The sequence below is a fragment of the Dendropsophus ebraccatus genome, chromosome 1 (genome assembly GCF_027789765.1).
Source record: "Dendropsophus ebraccatus isolate aDenEbr1 chromosome 1, aDenEbr1.pat, whole genome shotgun sequence".
NCBI lineage: Eukaryota > Metazoa > Chordata > Amphibia > Anura > Hylidae > Dendropsophus > Dendropsophus ebraccatus.
This window is the reverse complement of record NC_091454.1, coordinates 79,734,405-79,746,897: the sequence shown is the minus strand read 5'-3', so window position 1 is coordinate 79,746,897 and position 12,493 is coordinate 79,734,405. Positions and strand designations below refer to the sequence as shown.

Sequence of the window (12,493 nt, the reverse complement as noted above, 5' to 3'; positions counted from 1 at the left end):
CGCCATACCAGACATGACCAATACCGCCATACTGTGAATGGATAACACCGCCACACTAGACCTGACCAATACCGCTATACTGTGCTGGATAACACTGTCATATCAGACCTGACCAATACCACCATACTGTGACTGGATAACACTGCCATACCAGACCTGACCAATACCGCCATACTGTGCTGGATAACACTGTCATACCAGACCTGACCAATACCGCCATACTGTGACTGGATAACACTGCCATACCAGACCTGACCAATACCGGCAAACTGTGACTGGGTAACACCGCCACACCAGACCTGACCAATACCGCCATACTGTGACTGGATAACACCATCATATCAGACCTGACCAATACTGCCATATTGTGACTGGATAACACCGCTATACCAGACCTGACCAATACCGCCACACCAGACCTGACCAATACCGCCATACTGTGACTGGATAACACTGCCACACCAGACCTGACCAATACCGCCATACTGTGACTGGATAACACCGCCATACCAGACATGACCAATACCGACACACTGTGACTGAATAACACTGCCATACGGGTAAATACAACCCTGCAGGTATACAGGACACTACAGGTATACAGGACCCCAAAACTATACACTACAGGTGCACGGGACCTCCACAAAACTATATACTACAGGTATACAGGACCTCAAACTTTACACTACAGGTATAAAGGACCCCAAAACTATACACTACAGGTATACAGGACCCCAAAACTATACACTACAGGTATACAGGAACTCCACCAACTATATACATCAGGTATACAGGACCTCCACCAACTATACACTACAGGTATACAGGACCCCAAACTATACACTACAGGTATACAGGACCCCAAAACTATACACTACAGGTATACAGGAACTCCACCAACTATAAACTACAGGTATATAGGACCCCAAACTATACACTACAGGTATACAGGACCTCAAAACTATACACTACAGGTATACAGGACCTACACCAACTCTATAATACAGGTATACAGCACCTTCACCAACTCTATACTACAAGTATACAGGACCCCAAAGCTATATACTACAGGTATACAGGAACTCCAGCAGCTATATACTACAGGTATATAGGACCCCAAACTATACACTACAGGTATACAGGACCTCCACCAACTCTATACTATAGTTATACAGGACCCTCAAACTATTCACTACAGGTATACAGGACCCCCGAACTATATACTACAGGTATACAAGACCTCCACCAATTATACACTACAGGTATCCAGGACCCTCAAACTATAAACTACAGGTATACAAGACCTCCACCAACTATACATTACAGGTATACACCACCAACTATATACTACAGGTATACAGGACCCCCGAACTATACAGTACAGGTATACAGGACCTTCACCAACTGTACACTGCAGGTATACAGGGCCTCCCTCAACTATACACTACAGGTATACAGCCCCCCCCTCAACTACACACTACAGGTATACAGGACCCCCCCCCCCCCCAACTATACACTATAGGTATACAGCCCCCCCCAACTATGCACTACAGATATGCGAGACCCCTAAAAACTATACATTGTGGGTATACAGAACCCCTCCAACTATGCACTACAGGTATACACTAATTCCACTGATTAACTCAGATGAAACAATACCTTTAGCTTGGCCTCCTGGGCACCTTAGAACAAATCTAATTAACACACTGACACTTTATACCCGGGCAGCGCCGGGTACATTTTCTAGTATGTATATATATATATATATATATATATATATATATATATATACAAAAAAGGGGTCCGTGGAGCCTCAGTTACGAGTCTCAAAACACGGGAATAGCCAGATATCCCTCTCTCCAGAGAAGGAAGCCCATTGCCAAGGGGTGCCTCCTAGTGGGGAGAGCACCAAACCACCCTGATACGTAGTCCCTCAGGTCCTCACTCTGTTGCGAGCTTTAGGACCTAAATAGGGAAACACCAGGGTGGCCCCCGTGAGTCAAAGTCTAACTCTGTGGCGAGTATAACGACATAAGACAAGGGTTACCAAGGCTAGGCATCCATCCACAGACTGCAGTTTCGGGGTATTTGCCCCTCGTCAGTGTGGAGCAGGATTCTGGCTACTGGGGCAATGATAAATAGACCAACAAAACACAACAATCACTGAACTCAGGGAGAACAGTGAAAAATTCCAATGGAGTACTCATTTACGAGTCTCCATTGATTGTCCCATACAAAATTTAAATATGCAAAAAAGGGGTCCGTGGAGCCTCAGTTACGAGTCTCAAAACACGGGAATAGCCAGATATCCCTCTCTCCAGAGAAGGAAGCCCATTGCCAAGGGGTGCCTCCTAGTGGGGAGAGCACCAAACCACCCTGATACGTAGTCCCTCAGGTCCTCACTCTGTTGCGAGCTTTAGGACCTTAATAGGGAAACACCAGGGTGGCCCCCGTGAGTCAAAGTCTAACTCTGTGGCGAGTATAACGAATTGCCCCAGTAGCCAGAATCCTGCTCCACACTGACGAGGGGCAAATACCCCGAAACTGCAGTCTGTGGATGGATGCCTAGCCTTGGTAACCCTTGTCTTATGTCGTTATACTCGCCACAGAGTTAGACTTTGACTCACAGGGGCCACCCTGGTGTTTCCCTATTTAGGTCCTAAAGCTCGCAACAGAGTGAGGACCTGAGGGACTACGTATCAGGGTGGTTTGGTGCTCTCCCCACTAGGAGGCACCCCTTGGCAACGGGCTTCCTTATCTGGAGAGAGGGATATCTGGCTATTCCCGTGTTTTGAGACTCGTAACTGAGGCTACACGGACCCCTTTTTTGCATATTTAAATTTTGTATGGGACAATCAATGGAGACTCGTAAATGAGTACTCCATTGGAATTTTTCACTGTTCTCCCTGAGTTCAGTGATTGTTGTGTTTTGTTGGTCTATATATATATATATATATATATATATATATATACACATACATACACACACTATGTACTGTATGGTGTTAATACTGTGCAAGATTTGCTTTTTTTTTCATTCCCTTTTACATCCCTGTCTAGCTCTCATTGTGTAACATCCCATGTCCTGGTACCTGCTTTGTGCACTGAGACTGTGCTGGGAGATACAGCAAACCTTTTTGTGACCGCATGTATGAATGCAGCAGCTGGGATACCTGTAAGGGTATGTTCCCACAACAGAGAATGCTGTGGAATTTCAAGCGGAGTTGCTTGAACTGACAATTCTTTGGGCGGATGGCATATTAAAATTCAGGAAGGCCTGTACCGGAGTCTGTCCTCTGGATGGCAGCTTATCTGATATGCTGCTAGGAGTGGGGTAACTGTACCGATATGCGCTGCACTGTAATGACATTTTTAGTGTGGGGGGGGGAGTAATCGTGTTTAGGCCGTTTCCTACAGTAAAACTGACAGGTTCCGCAAGTCAGTGTGATTACAACATTAGGCAACATATATAACTTTTATTTTGATGGCTTTTAAAAAAACAAAAACTTTCTGTTCTTAAAATTGCTCTATTACCATCCTTATATTGCTTTTATCCGTTGTCTGTGGGGCTGTGTGGTGTGTCATTGCACCATGATCTGTACTTTCTATCAGTAGCTTGCTTTCATATATGCAACTTTTTGATCACTTTATTACAATTATTCGATGTGCCCAAAAATCTGCAATTTGACTTTTTTTACACTTATCAAGATCAGGAATGCCATAATTTAATACTTTGGGCAATACCAAATATATATTTTTATTTTTTTATATTTATAAAATGGGAAAAGGGGGGGGGGGGGGCGATTTACACTTATTTTGAGATGGGATCTTTTGGGTTTTTTTTTTAAACAGTAATTTGAAGTCCCCTTGGGGGACTTCTGTGATAACCGTACTGAACTTTCTTGAAGGGGTACTTCAGCAAAAAACCTTTCTAGTAATTGAAACACATTACAAAGTTATATAACTTTGTAATACTCTTCAATCACCTATCTGCCCCCACCCCACCCCCCCGCACTCGGAATTAGGAGCAAGTGAGCGCTGACAGCTAGGTTCACACTGCATTTTTGCAATGAGTTTTATGCAAAAAAAAAAAAAGTGGATGATACCATCATATAAAAAAAACAAAAAAACAAATTTTTTTCTGTGTAGACAAAAACTTGGTTTACCACATTCTGTATACACAAAAAAGAAAAAAATGTTTTGATTTTTTTGTAATGGAAGTCAATAGAAAAACATTTGGACACTAGTGCATCCTTTTTGTCCATTTTTTTTTCATAAAATGGACTGAAAAAACGCAGTGTGAACTCCTGGAGCCGCTGCCGAGATATCACCGTCGGAAGCCTGACGCGCACATCAGAGATCAGTCCAATGCCCATAGAGAATGACTGCCCCATTCTCTCGGCAGCGGCTCCAGGAGTGGGACTTTGTTCTCTGGGGTAAGTATAAGGGTCTCTAGCGGGGGTGGGAGGGTGACAGGTTCCCTTTAAGCGATACATTAACTTCACACTGGCCACACATCTTAACATGGAAGTTGGCAGATAAAGCCAATTTTGGTTTAGAAATTTGGTTTCTCATGTCTGACCTAAGTGTCAGACAGGAAATAAAAAAATTTGATTATGGATTTGTTTAGCTAATATCAGTTGAAACTACTTCGAAAACCCTACCACATATACAGCACTCTACTCTGACCCAGGAAGTCTTCCTCAACTTTCAAATGATAGATCCACTTCATGCTGGGGTTTGCACCAGGGGAGAGGTCTGAAGGGGTAATCTCTTCATAGCTGTAACCCCTCTCACCATGCAGAGTGCTGCATGTATGTTTAAACATCTGCCCTGCTCATTCCTTCATACTCCCTGCAGTCTCAGTCAATCCTTGTTTCCCACCCTCTCCACTACAGCTATAACGTGCCTGCACTTAAGCCCCCATGTTGAAAGAAACCGCTGCAATGAACAGCAGACATTGTTCATGTCAGTCGATCATTGTCTTCTATTACACAAGATGGTTATCGGCTGATAGTTTCGTTTCGTGTTCGTTTCGTGTAAAAGGGCCTTTACTCAGCCATTCACACTGCTGTATAGAAAAGTTTGTCACTGCCCTTCTGCACAGCTCTGTGATTCTCACTCCCTGGTTGGTTTAGGCTGAACACCCCACCCCCTTCCTGTCATGTGACCACAGAGACCTGACAGCAGTCCTACTTCTCTATTCTAGCATTTTGTACTATGCTCTTCCATTATGGGGATCTGCAGTGCCATCCTGTATCTACAAACTGCTGCTGTATTATCAGTTTTATGCAGTTACTGTACATACCTATAATACCCCACAGGCTGCTTGGCTATACTGTACAGTAACTTACAATATCACATATTCAGCTGTTTCTAAATGTTTGGTTCACTTGTTTTACATCTTTCAGAATGATAGAGATTATATATATATATATATATAATTTTTGGAGGTGTGGAAACTATTGTCTGCATTTCAGTGATTTCTTATGGAAAAATTAGTTTTGCTTTAAGACTGATTTGGATTTCAAGCATGGTCCCGAGACGATTTATGCTTGTAATCCAAGGCACGACTGTATCTCCCATGTAAAGCTTGGCCACACTACAAATTGTCCCTTAAAGGGGTTGTGTCACAAAAATAGGTCTTATACTAAAGAACTATGCTAAATAATGATCTAGATATTTTAAACGTACATTTCTTAAAATTTATCATCTGAGAGCTATAGACTGCCTTATCCCTTCTATTTGCTGCTTTCCTCTAAAAACACTAGGCATCCACTAGGTTGGGTCACTAATGCTCATTTCAACTGCAGTCACCTGATCTGTCCCATTAGTACTAGCTGTTGGCTTTGACTTTACATGTACGCGAGGGGGATTGTGGTAAAATGTGAGTACTGTTGCATGGCAACAGCAGGGTCACAGGTCAGAGAGGAAAACCAGGAAAAAATGGGAAGCATAGAGAAGAAAAAAAATGGTTCAGTGATGTAAGCTACTATACTAAAAACAGAATATTTGTTCTCCTCTACTTATGTGGTACACATCTGATTTTACCTTCTAAGCTTTATGGCACAACCCCTTTAAGCGTATGACCGGCTGAATAAACCAGAAATACCAAACAACAAAACTGCATCCTTTATAACGTTTTCTTCATAAGTAGCCAACACACAAAACAGCATACTGAAGTTTTCAAACTGTTTATTGAAAGAAAATGTACAATGTGATCAACGGTAAGACTTCTGGTAGCGAGCACGGGCTCCAGGTCCACCGAACTTCTTGGACTCGCAACGACGAGGATCTGCAACTAGAAGAGTCCTGTCATACTGAATGAGAATATCCTTGATTTCCTTCTTGGAGGCCTCATCAACATCTGAAATAAATAATTTTTTTTTTTTTTTAACACATTCACATTATATTTCTCGTGAAGGGTAGATTTATCACACATGCTGCTTTGACTATTTTTTTAACCACCAGGGTAATACAGAAACCCTACTTATAAATACTGAATCAAGCATAAATATTTGACTAAAGAGACTTACCATGCTGCTCTGATACAATTGCATATGCAGCTACAAAGTACTAACAAAACAACCTAAATGATCTACATTGGGGATGTACTAGCATTCCAATGGAATTTTCCACTGTAGATCATAAACAAAAACTTACACTTCTGGTAATAAGCCACAAGTGACTTGGAAATTGCTTGACGGATGGCTGTAAAAGAAAAAGATGTTTCGTTATTGTAAAGGCAAAGTAAAAATAATTCGTAATCTGTTACAACATGTAACCTGCTAAACAAAAGGATTAAAACATATTAGACTTATGCTTACCATAGACTTGTGCGACATGTCCACCACCCTTCACACGGACTCTGATGTCAACACCAGCAAATCGCTCCTTGCCCAAGAGAAGAACAGGCTCCAGCAGCTAAAAAAAAAAAAAAAAAAAAAAAAAGTTGTCATTACTACATGGAATATTTATAATGTTTATAAGTTCTCCCACCCTCAACGTTTAAGGAAATGCATTACTGAAAAGCAATACCGGTAAAAAAAAATGTTATGGAAATTTTTGTACATTTCCAGTAATGTATATGGTAAGACACGTAGAGTGCCTTCACTGCGTGCCTGTCCTTTATTACTATGCCTCTCCGCCACCCACTGTTATTCTGGATCTAGTCTCATGGTGGATGAGGAGGGGGGGGCATCTAACAATACACATCAATCTGCATCCTCCACTGTGCCTGCCGTCCTTGAGTGCAGTGTAAGAGTAGAGTGACATGTATGCCACATAGTCCTCCATAAATCGCCATGTATTTACGGAGGGGCCGTCTGCCGTGACAATGACATAGAATCAGCAGGGGCGGAGTGGCATGGTAAAATAAAACAAACAGGTCTACATTTAAGGCACTCTTAAGTGCCTTACTATATACATTACGTGTGTAAAGGTTGCCATCCACTTTTAAGGGAACATGTCAAGTGGCAAATGCAATCCAATCAGCAGGCAACATGTTATAGAGCAGTAGGAGCCAAGAAGGTTGACGTATAGTTTTGTGGGAAAAAGTCATGTACACCTCTGCTTAGTTTGTGCAAAGTAGTAAAGCAGGCGGTTCTACTTGCATACCCCACACACACACTCTCCCCTGCCACCAGTGAGAAGCTGAGGCTGGATTTCTTTAAAGTATACCTGTTACAAAAACTTTTTGACACGTCAAGAGTCTTTATCAGTAAGTGTCTGACTGTTAACACCTGTACAGATCAGCAGAACGGGCAGCAAGAAAAACCCTGCTGCCGTGCTCTCCTCTTCTCACTCTGTATTAGACCTGGACAGCTTCATGGACTTGCAGTGGAAGGCTGTCCAGGTCAAGTGACACAGAGCCGGGATTTAACAAACTGAGGGATAACTTCTCCTGGCTCGCTTTATCGATCATAGTCTGAACACTCAGACCCCGACCATTCAAAACTTTAAAGTTATGAGTGAGACTTTTTTTGACAGGCATGCTTTAGCACCTATGCTGTGGATAGAAGCTTATTAGTGGGAAAACCTTATTGACTTGTATGGAACATAGTTGAATACCAGTTGCAATTTATATTAAAAGGGTGGTCATACCTTGTACTGCAGAGTTGCAGGTTCAATCATCTCTAGGGGTCTTCCATTAACTTTAATGAGGCCATTACCTCTTTTGCAGTGGGCAACAGCAGTTGCTGTTTTCTGCAAAGATAAAAGGAAAAGTTCAGTTAAACAATTTCACTGCGAAGCTTTTTAATGTGTTAAGAATTGATCAGTCCTATCTGTACATAAATTACATCCATAACCTTGCTCCAAGTTTATAATACTACACCCTATATATTGCATGTAGGTGCACTCTTCATCGGTGGAGGTGTGGCTACTGGGCTCTCCATTACTAATATGACCAAGGGAAAGCACTCAACTTCGTGCTTCTTTTCTTACTACGCCGTGTAAGAGTGCGTGCACACTACGGAATTCCTGCGTATAACCTGCGGCGTATTCCGTCGCTCGTACCCGCACACGGCGTCAAGCATCTCCGTCCGTGCCATAGACACTATTCTATGCACAGGCGGATTCCGCATTCCGCCGAAAGTAGTTACATGTCAATTCTTTTGGTGGAATCCGCCCATGCATAGAATGGTGTCTACGGCAAGGGCGGAGATGTGCGACACCACAATTGGGTACGAGCGACGGAATACATGGGAATTCCGTAGGGTGGGTTTACACAGAGATTTATCCGACAGATCTGTAAAGCCAAAGCCAGGAACAGACTATAAACAGAAGAGGTCATAAAGATTTTTCCTCTTTTCAAATGCATTCTTTGCTTTGGCTTCAAAAGTCAGATAAATCTCTGTAAAAAACACCTTTAGGGTCCTATTACACAAAGCGATTATTGGCCAATGATAATTTTGTGTAATAGCTCATGTTGAAAGGCAACGTTCAGCCGACCTGCACGATGTTGGCTAATTGTTGTCTTTCAGCACCTTCTAAATACACAATGGCAATAGTGACGGTCTGCTGCCTGTCTCTGTGCAATAAGAGCAGCGGCAGCAGATAGCCACTCTTTTATTGGCTATGTGGACAATATAAAGATCACCTAGGCAGCCCCTCACACAGCTGCCCATGGCCCCCCTGCTCAATGTGAGTGGAATAGCACAGCCAGCAACCCAGGAGGAAGCCAGTGCTTATCTTACAGGTTGGTGTTCGCTTTCTCTTGTAGATCAGGCTTTGTAATATAGCTTAAGGGTACGTTTACACGTACCGGATCCGCAGCGGATTACTCGCTGCGTATTCACAGCGAGACCTGCTGCAGATCCCTGCCCAGTACACTCTATGGGCAGACTAACTTGCAGCAGCAATGTATATTGCAAACTTGCTTTATATCACATCTACTGTTGATTTAGATTTTGAAAGTTTTAACAACAAGTACACTTTAGGTCTTCTGCTGTGAGACTGGGAGAGAAGCACTTAGCTGAGTGCTTCTTCCAGATCTCTATCGAGTTTTCTTTATGTAACAGTTCTGTAAAAGAGGTAAAATCCAACATGTTTACAACTCCAAAGGAAAACTAGTGGATTTTGTGCTGCTGTCACCTTTCCCCAGGCTCATGAGGCTTATGGGAGAATGCAACAACAAGAAGCCACGGGTAATAGCCACTGTAAGGGTATGTTCACACTGAGCAAATACGGCAGAATTCCACCCTGCTCAGTGTCTCGCTGTGAGTGAATGAGAGGGCGCACGCTCCTCCCCTGCCGCCATTCTCCGCTCAAAGTAGTGACATATCACTTCTCTGAGCGGAGCGCACGCTCTTTCATTGAGATGACATGACACACTGAGGCAGGTGTAGTTCCACGGCAGAGTTCTGCTGCAGAATTACACCTATTTTACTAAGTGTGAACATACCCTTAGACAGGACAGCATAGATAAGAGAATCATGCACTGCTTTTATCAAAGGACAGAAGACCTGTGAAGATACAAGACATTTTAGGCATGAAATACTAGGGATCAGAAGCTTATTTCACAAGCACCTTATTTGCCAGCTGTGATCACTCAAACAGGCATTGTGTCATCAGTCATACAGGCCTAAATTCAACACATCTTATTCCCCCCCTCCATAGGGCAGACAAAAAGCAGATCTCTGAGCAGATTTAGCCACAAACCCCCCAAAATGTGCAATAAGGAAAAACTGCTCAGTTACCACCCCACTCTTCCAGTATTCTTGATTACAACCATATAAACAGAAACTTATGAATACTGCTACTACTTGTCATTCACATATGTAAAGTCTATGGGGAACATATAACATGGCTCTGCTACCTAATCTGTACATACATATATTTCCCCTAGACAAGAGGGGGGCAGGTGCCTGATGATGGGCAGCCGGATGTTCCTGATGCTGCCATCACATTGGGCAGGTATCGGACATCATGCAGGGGACATGGCTTGGTACACCCCCACCCGGCTCAGGTAGGACCTAACTTCTGCCCAGACAACTTCAAAGCATTTCCGCTAACCCAGTGAGCTGATCAATTAGGTGCTCCAGCTATTGCAAGAACTACAACTCTCATCATGCAATGGGCGTGAGGCTGTCACGGGATGGCTGGAGTTCTACAACAGTTGGCGAGCCACAGGTCAGTGACCCTGCCACTTAGAGTGATCAGCAGCTGGGCATACACTGTGCCAGGTGCCCTCCCTGCCTGTCCAGCTCCACACACTTGATGCGTCAGACACTTCTATCGGCATGAAGACCGCATGGTGTGTATGATTACCAGTGAAGACACGCTTCATAGAGTGCTGCGGCGAGGAGTGATTTCCCCCTATAATACCTCCCGGCTAATATTACTATGAAGCCCGTCCGTATAACGGGGTGGTTAGACGGTATAGAGCGGCAGAGCCGGCACAAGCCCCAGGGCCCCGAGCTGCACACGAGGCTGCCGCACACTGCCACCACACACTAACCTTACGTCCGAAAACCTGGACGGACTGCAAGGGACCCTTAGCCGGCATGTTCCTGCGGAGAGAGAACGGGGACAGTCGGTTACCGGGCGACCCACACTCTAAAAACTACACGTTCAGGCCTAAGAACTACGGAGCCTCACCTCTCCGTGATGGACAGCAGCGAGAAAAGGAAGCACGGGTTCTCCGCACCCACTCATCAGGGGCATGCGTGCCCTGCGTGCTGTGACGTAATACGTAATCTGCACAAGTCTGTCTGCCTAGCGGCGCCATTTTACTTGTGGTAACAGATTCCCACAGTTAATTCATGAAGTGTGCGGCTGGGCATTTGTCATAGGACTGTGTATATGGCAAAGCTAATGGGTCTTACGTCACACTGTAACTATATACAACATATTACGGCACATTATGGATATTCCTGTGACTGTGCGGGAATTTAGTAGGAATTACATAATCTCCTGCAGAACTAAGTTGTGTTAGTTTTATATATAGACTTGATTCTTTTGTCCCTGAGAAAAGTGGGTAATTTGTCTGACACTTAAGTTATTAGTCAGATGGGCGTGAACTTAATTTTGATAATGAGAATGACTATCATGTGATGGACGAGATCATACAGTCAGGGGGGGTGTTTTCTATTTTTTGGGGCATATATGTCTAATACGCACCCCCTGACTGTATAATCACAACCATCGCCTGACATTCACCCCCTTTGTAAAAATTAAAGGGAAACTGACAGTATGGATATGCATATAGCTGTGCCGCCAGTTTCCCCTTGCCAATCACAGGAGCAGTGTATACTTACTGTCCGCACTGCTTTGTGATCCGGCATCTTCATGAAAAACAATCTTTTTGTCACGTGAATGCGTCTGTGACACTGTCTGTGCCCGCCATCGTCTGTCAGTCATTCCGGAGGAGGCGGGTGGTAGCCTGAAGCTACAGCATCAGATGAAGAGTGGGGCAGGCTGAGGCTGTGGCGGAGCAGATAGTGTCACAGACGGCCCTCAGTGGCCTGATCCACCCCTTCTAATGAATATGTATCTAGTACTCTGCAGTGATGAGTGCTAGAGTGACATCATAATGGCCGTTGTTTATACGCAGTGGGAACAAAGCCTAAAGGTGGGCTTACAGTCTGTTGTGCGGCCGGTATGTATGCCTGGCCCTGTCCAGGGGTGGGGTGGGTTCGGGTGGGCTGACCTGGTTAACAGGTCTCCTTTAAATAAAACGGGACCCTCATTGATCATAAGAACTGAGGCTAAATGTCCCCCAAGTAAATGGAGCAGTAATGCACATGCTGATCCACTGCTCAATTTACTGCCTAGTAGTGTTGAGTGACCCTGTCAAAATGTTCAGTTTGGCCATGTTATCCAAACCTAAGCACTCAGTGTTTTTATTCCCCAAAGCTGCAGAAGATGGATGCCGTCTAAGGGCTGCCAGGAAAACATAAATAAAGTGGCTGTATGCATGTTTTCCAGGACTTCGTAGGGTGTCATCCCACTTCTGCAGCCGAATCAAATGGGAATCAAACGCAGAAAGTTC

At 44.0% G+C, this 12,493-nt stretch overlaps 1 protein-coding gene across 1 annotated transcript; it reads right to left on the bottom strand.

The window, feature by feature from the left end:
- Positions 1-6,178: 6,178 nt before the first annotated feature.
- On the bottom strand, positions 6,179-11,149 carry RPS16 (ribosomal protein S16). Its single transcript, XM_069973971.1, has 6 exons — positions 11,101-11,149; positions 10,961-11,012; positions 8,104-8,205; positions 6,828-6,924; positions 6,664-6,711; positions 6,179-6,367 (listed from the first exon to the last, which is right to left on the bottom strand). Exons 2-6 carry the CDS (start codon positions 11,006-11,008, stop codon positions 6,222-6,224), a joined length of 441 nt encoding a protein of 146 aa, XP_069830072.1. The 5' UTR covers positions 11,009-11,012; positions 11,101-11,149; the 3' UTR covers positions 6,179-6,221.
- Between the last annotated feature and the right edge of the window lie 1,344 nt (positions 11,150-12,493).

Excerpts from the sequence above, each read along its gene's own strand:
- RPS16 (XM_069973971.1), bottom strand. The coding sequence starts at position 11,008 with ATGCCGGCTAAGGGTCCCTTGCAGTCCGTCCAGGTTTTCGGACGTAAG. Across the intron at positions 8,206-10,960 it reads TCCAGGTTTTCGGACGTAAG|AAAACAGCAACTGCTGTTGC; the intron begins GTTAGTGTGTGG and ends TTATCTTTGCAG. Across the intron at positions 6,368-6,663 it reads TGTGGCTTATTACCAGAAGT|ATGTTGATGAGGCCTCCAAG; the intron begins GTAAGTTTTTGT and ends TATTTATTTCAG.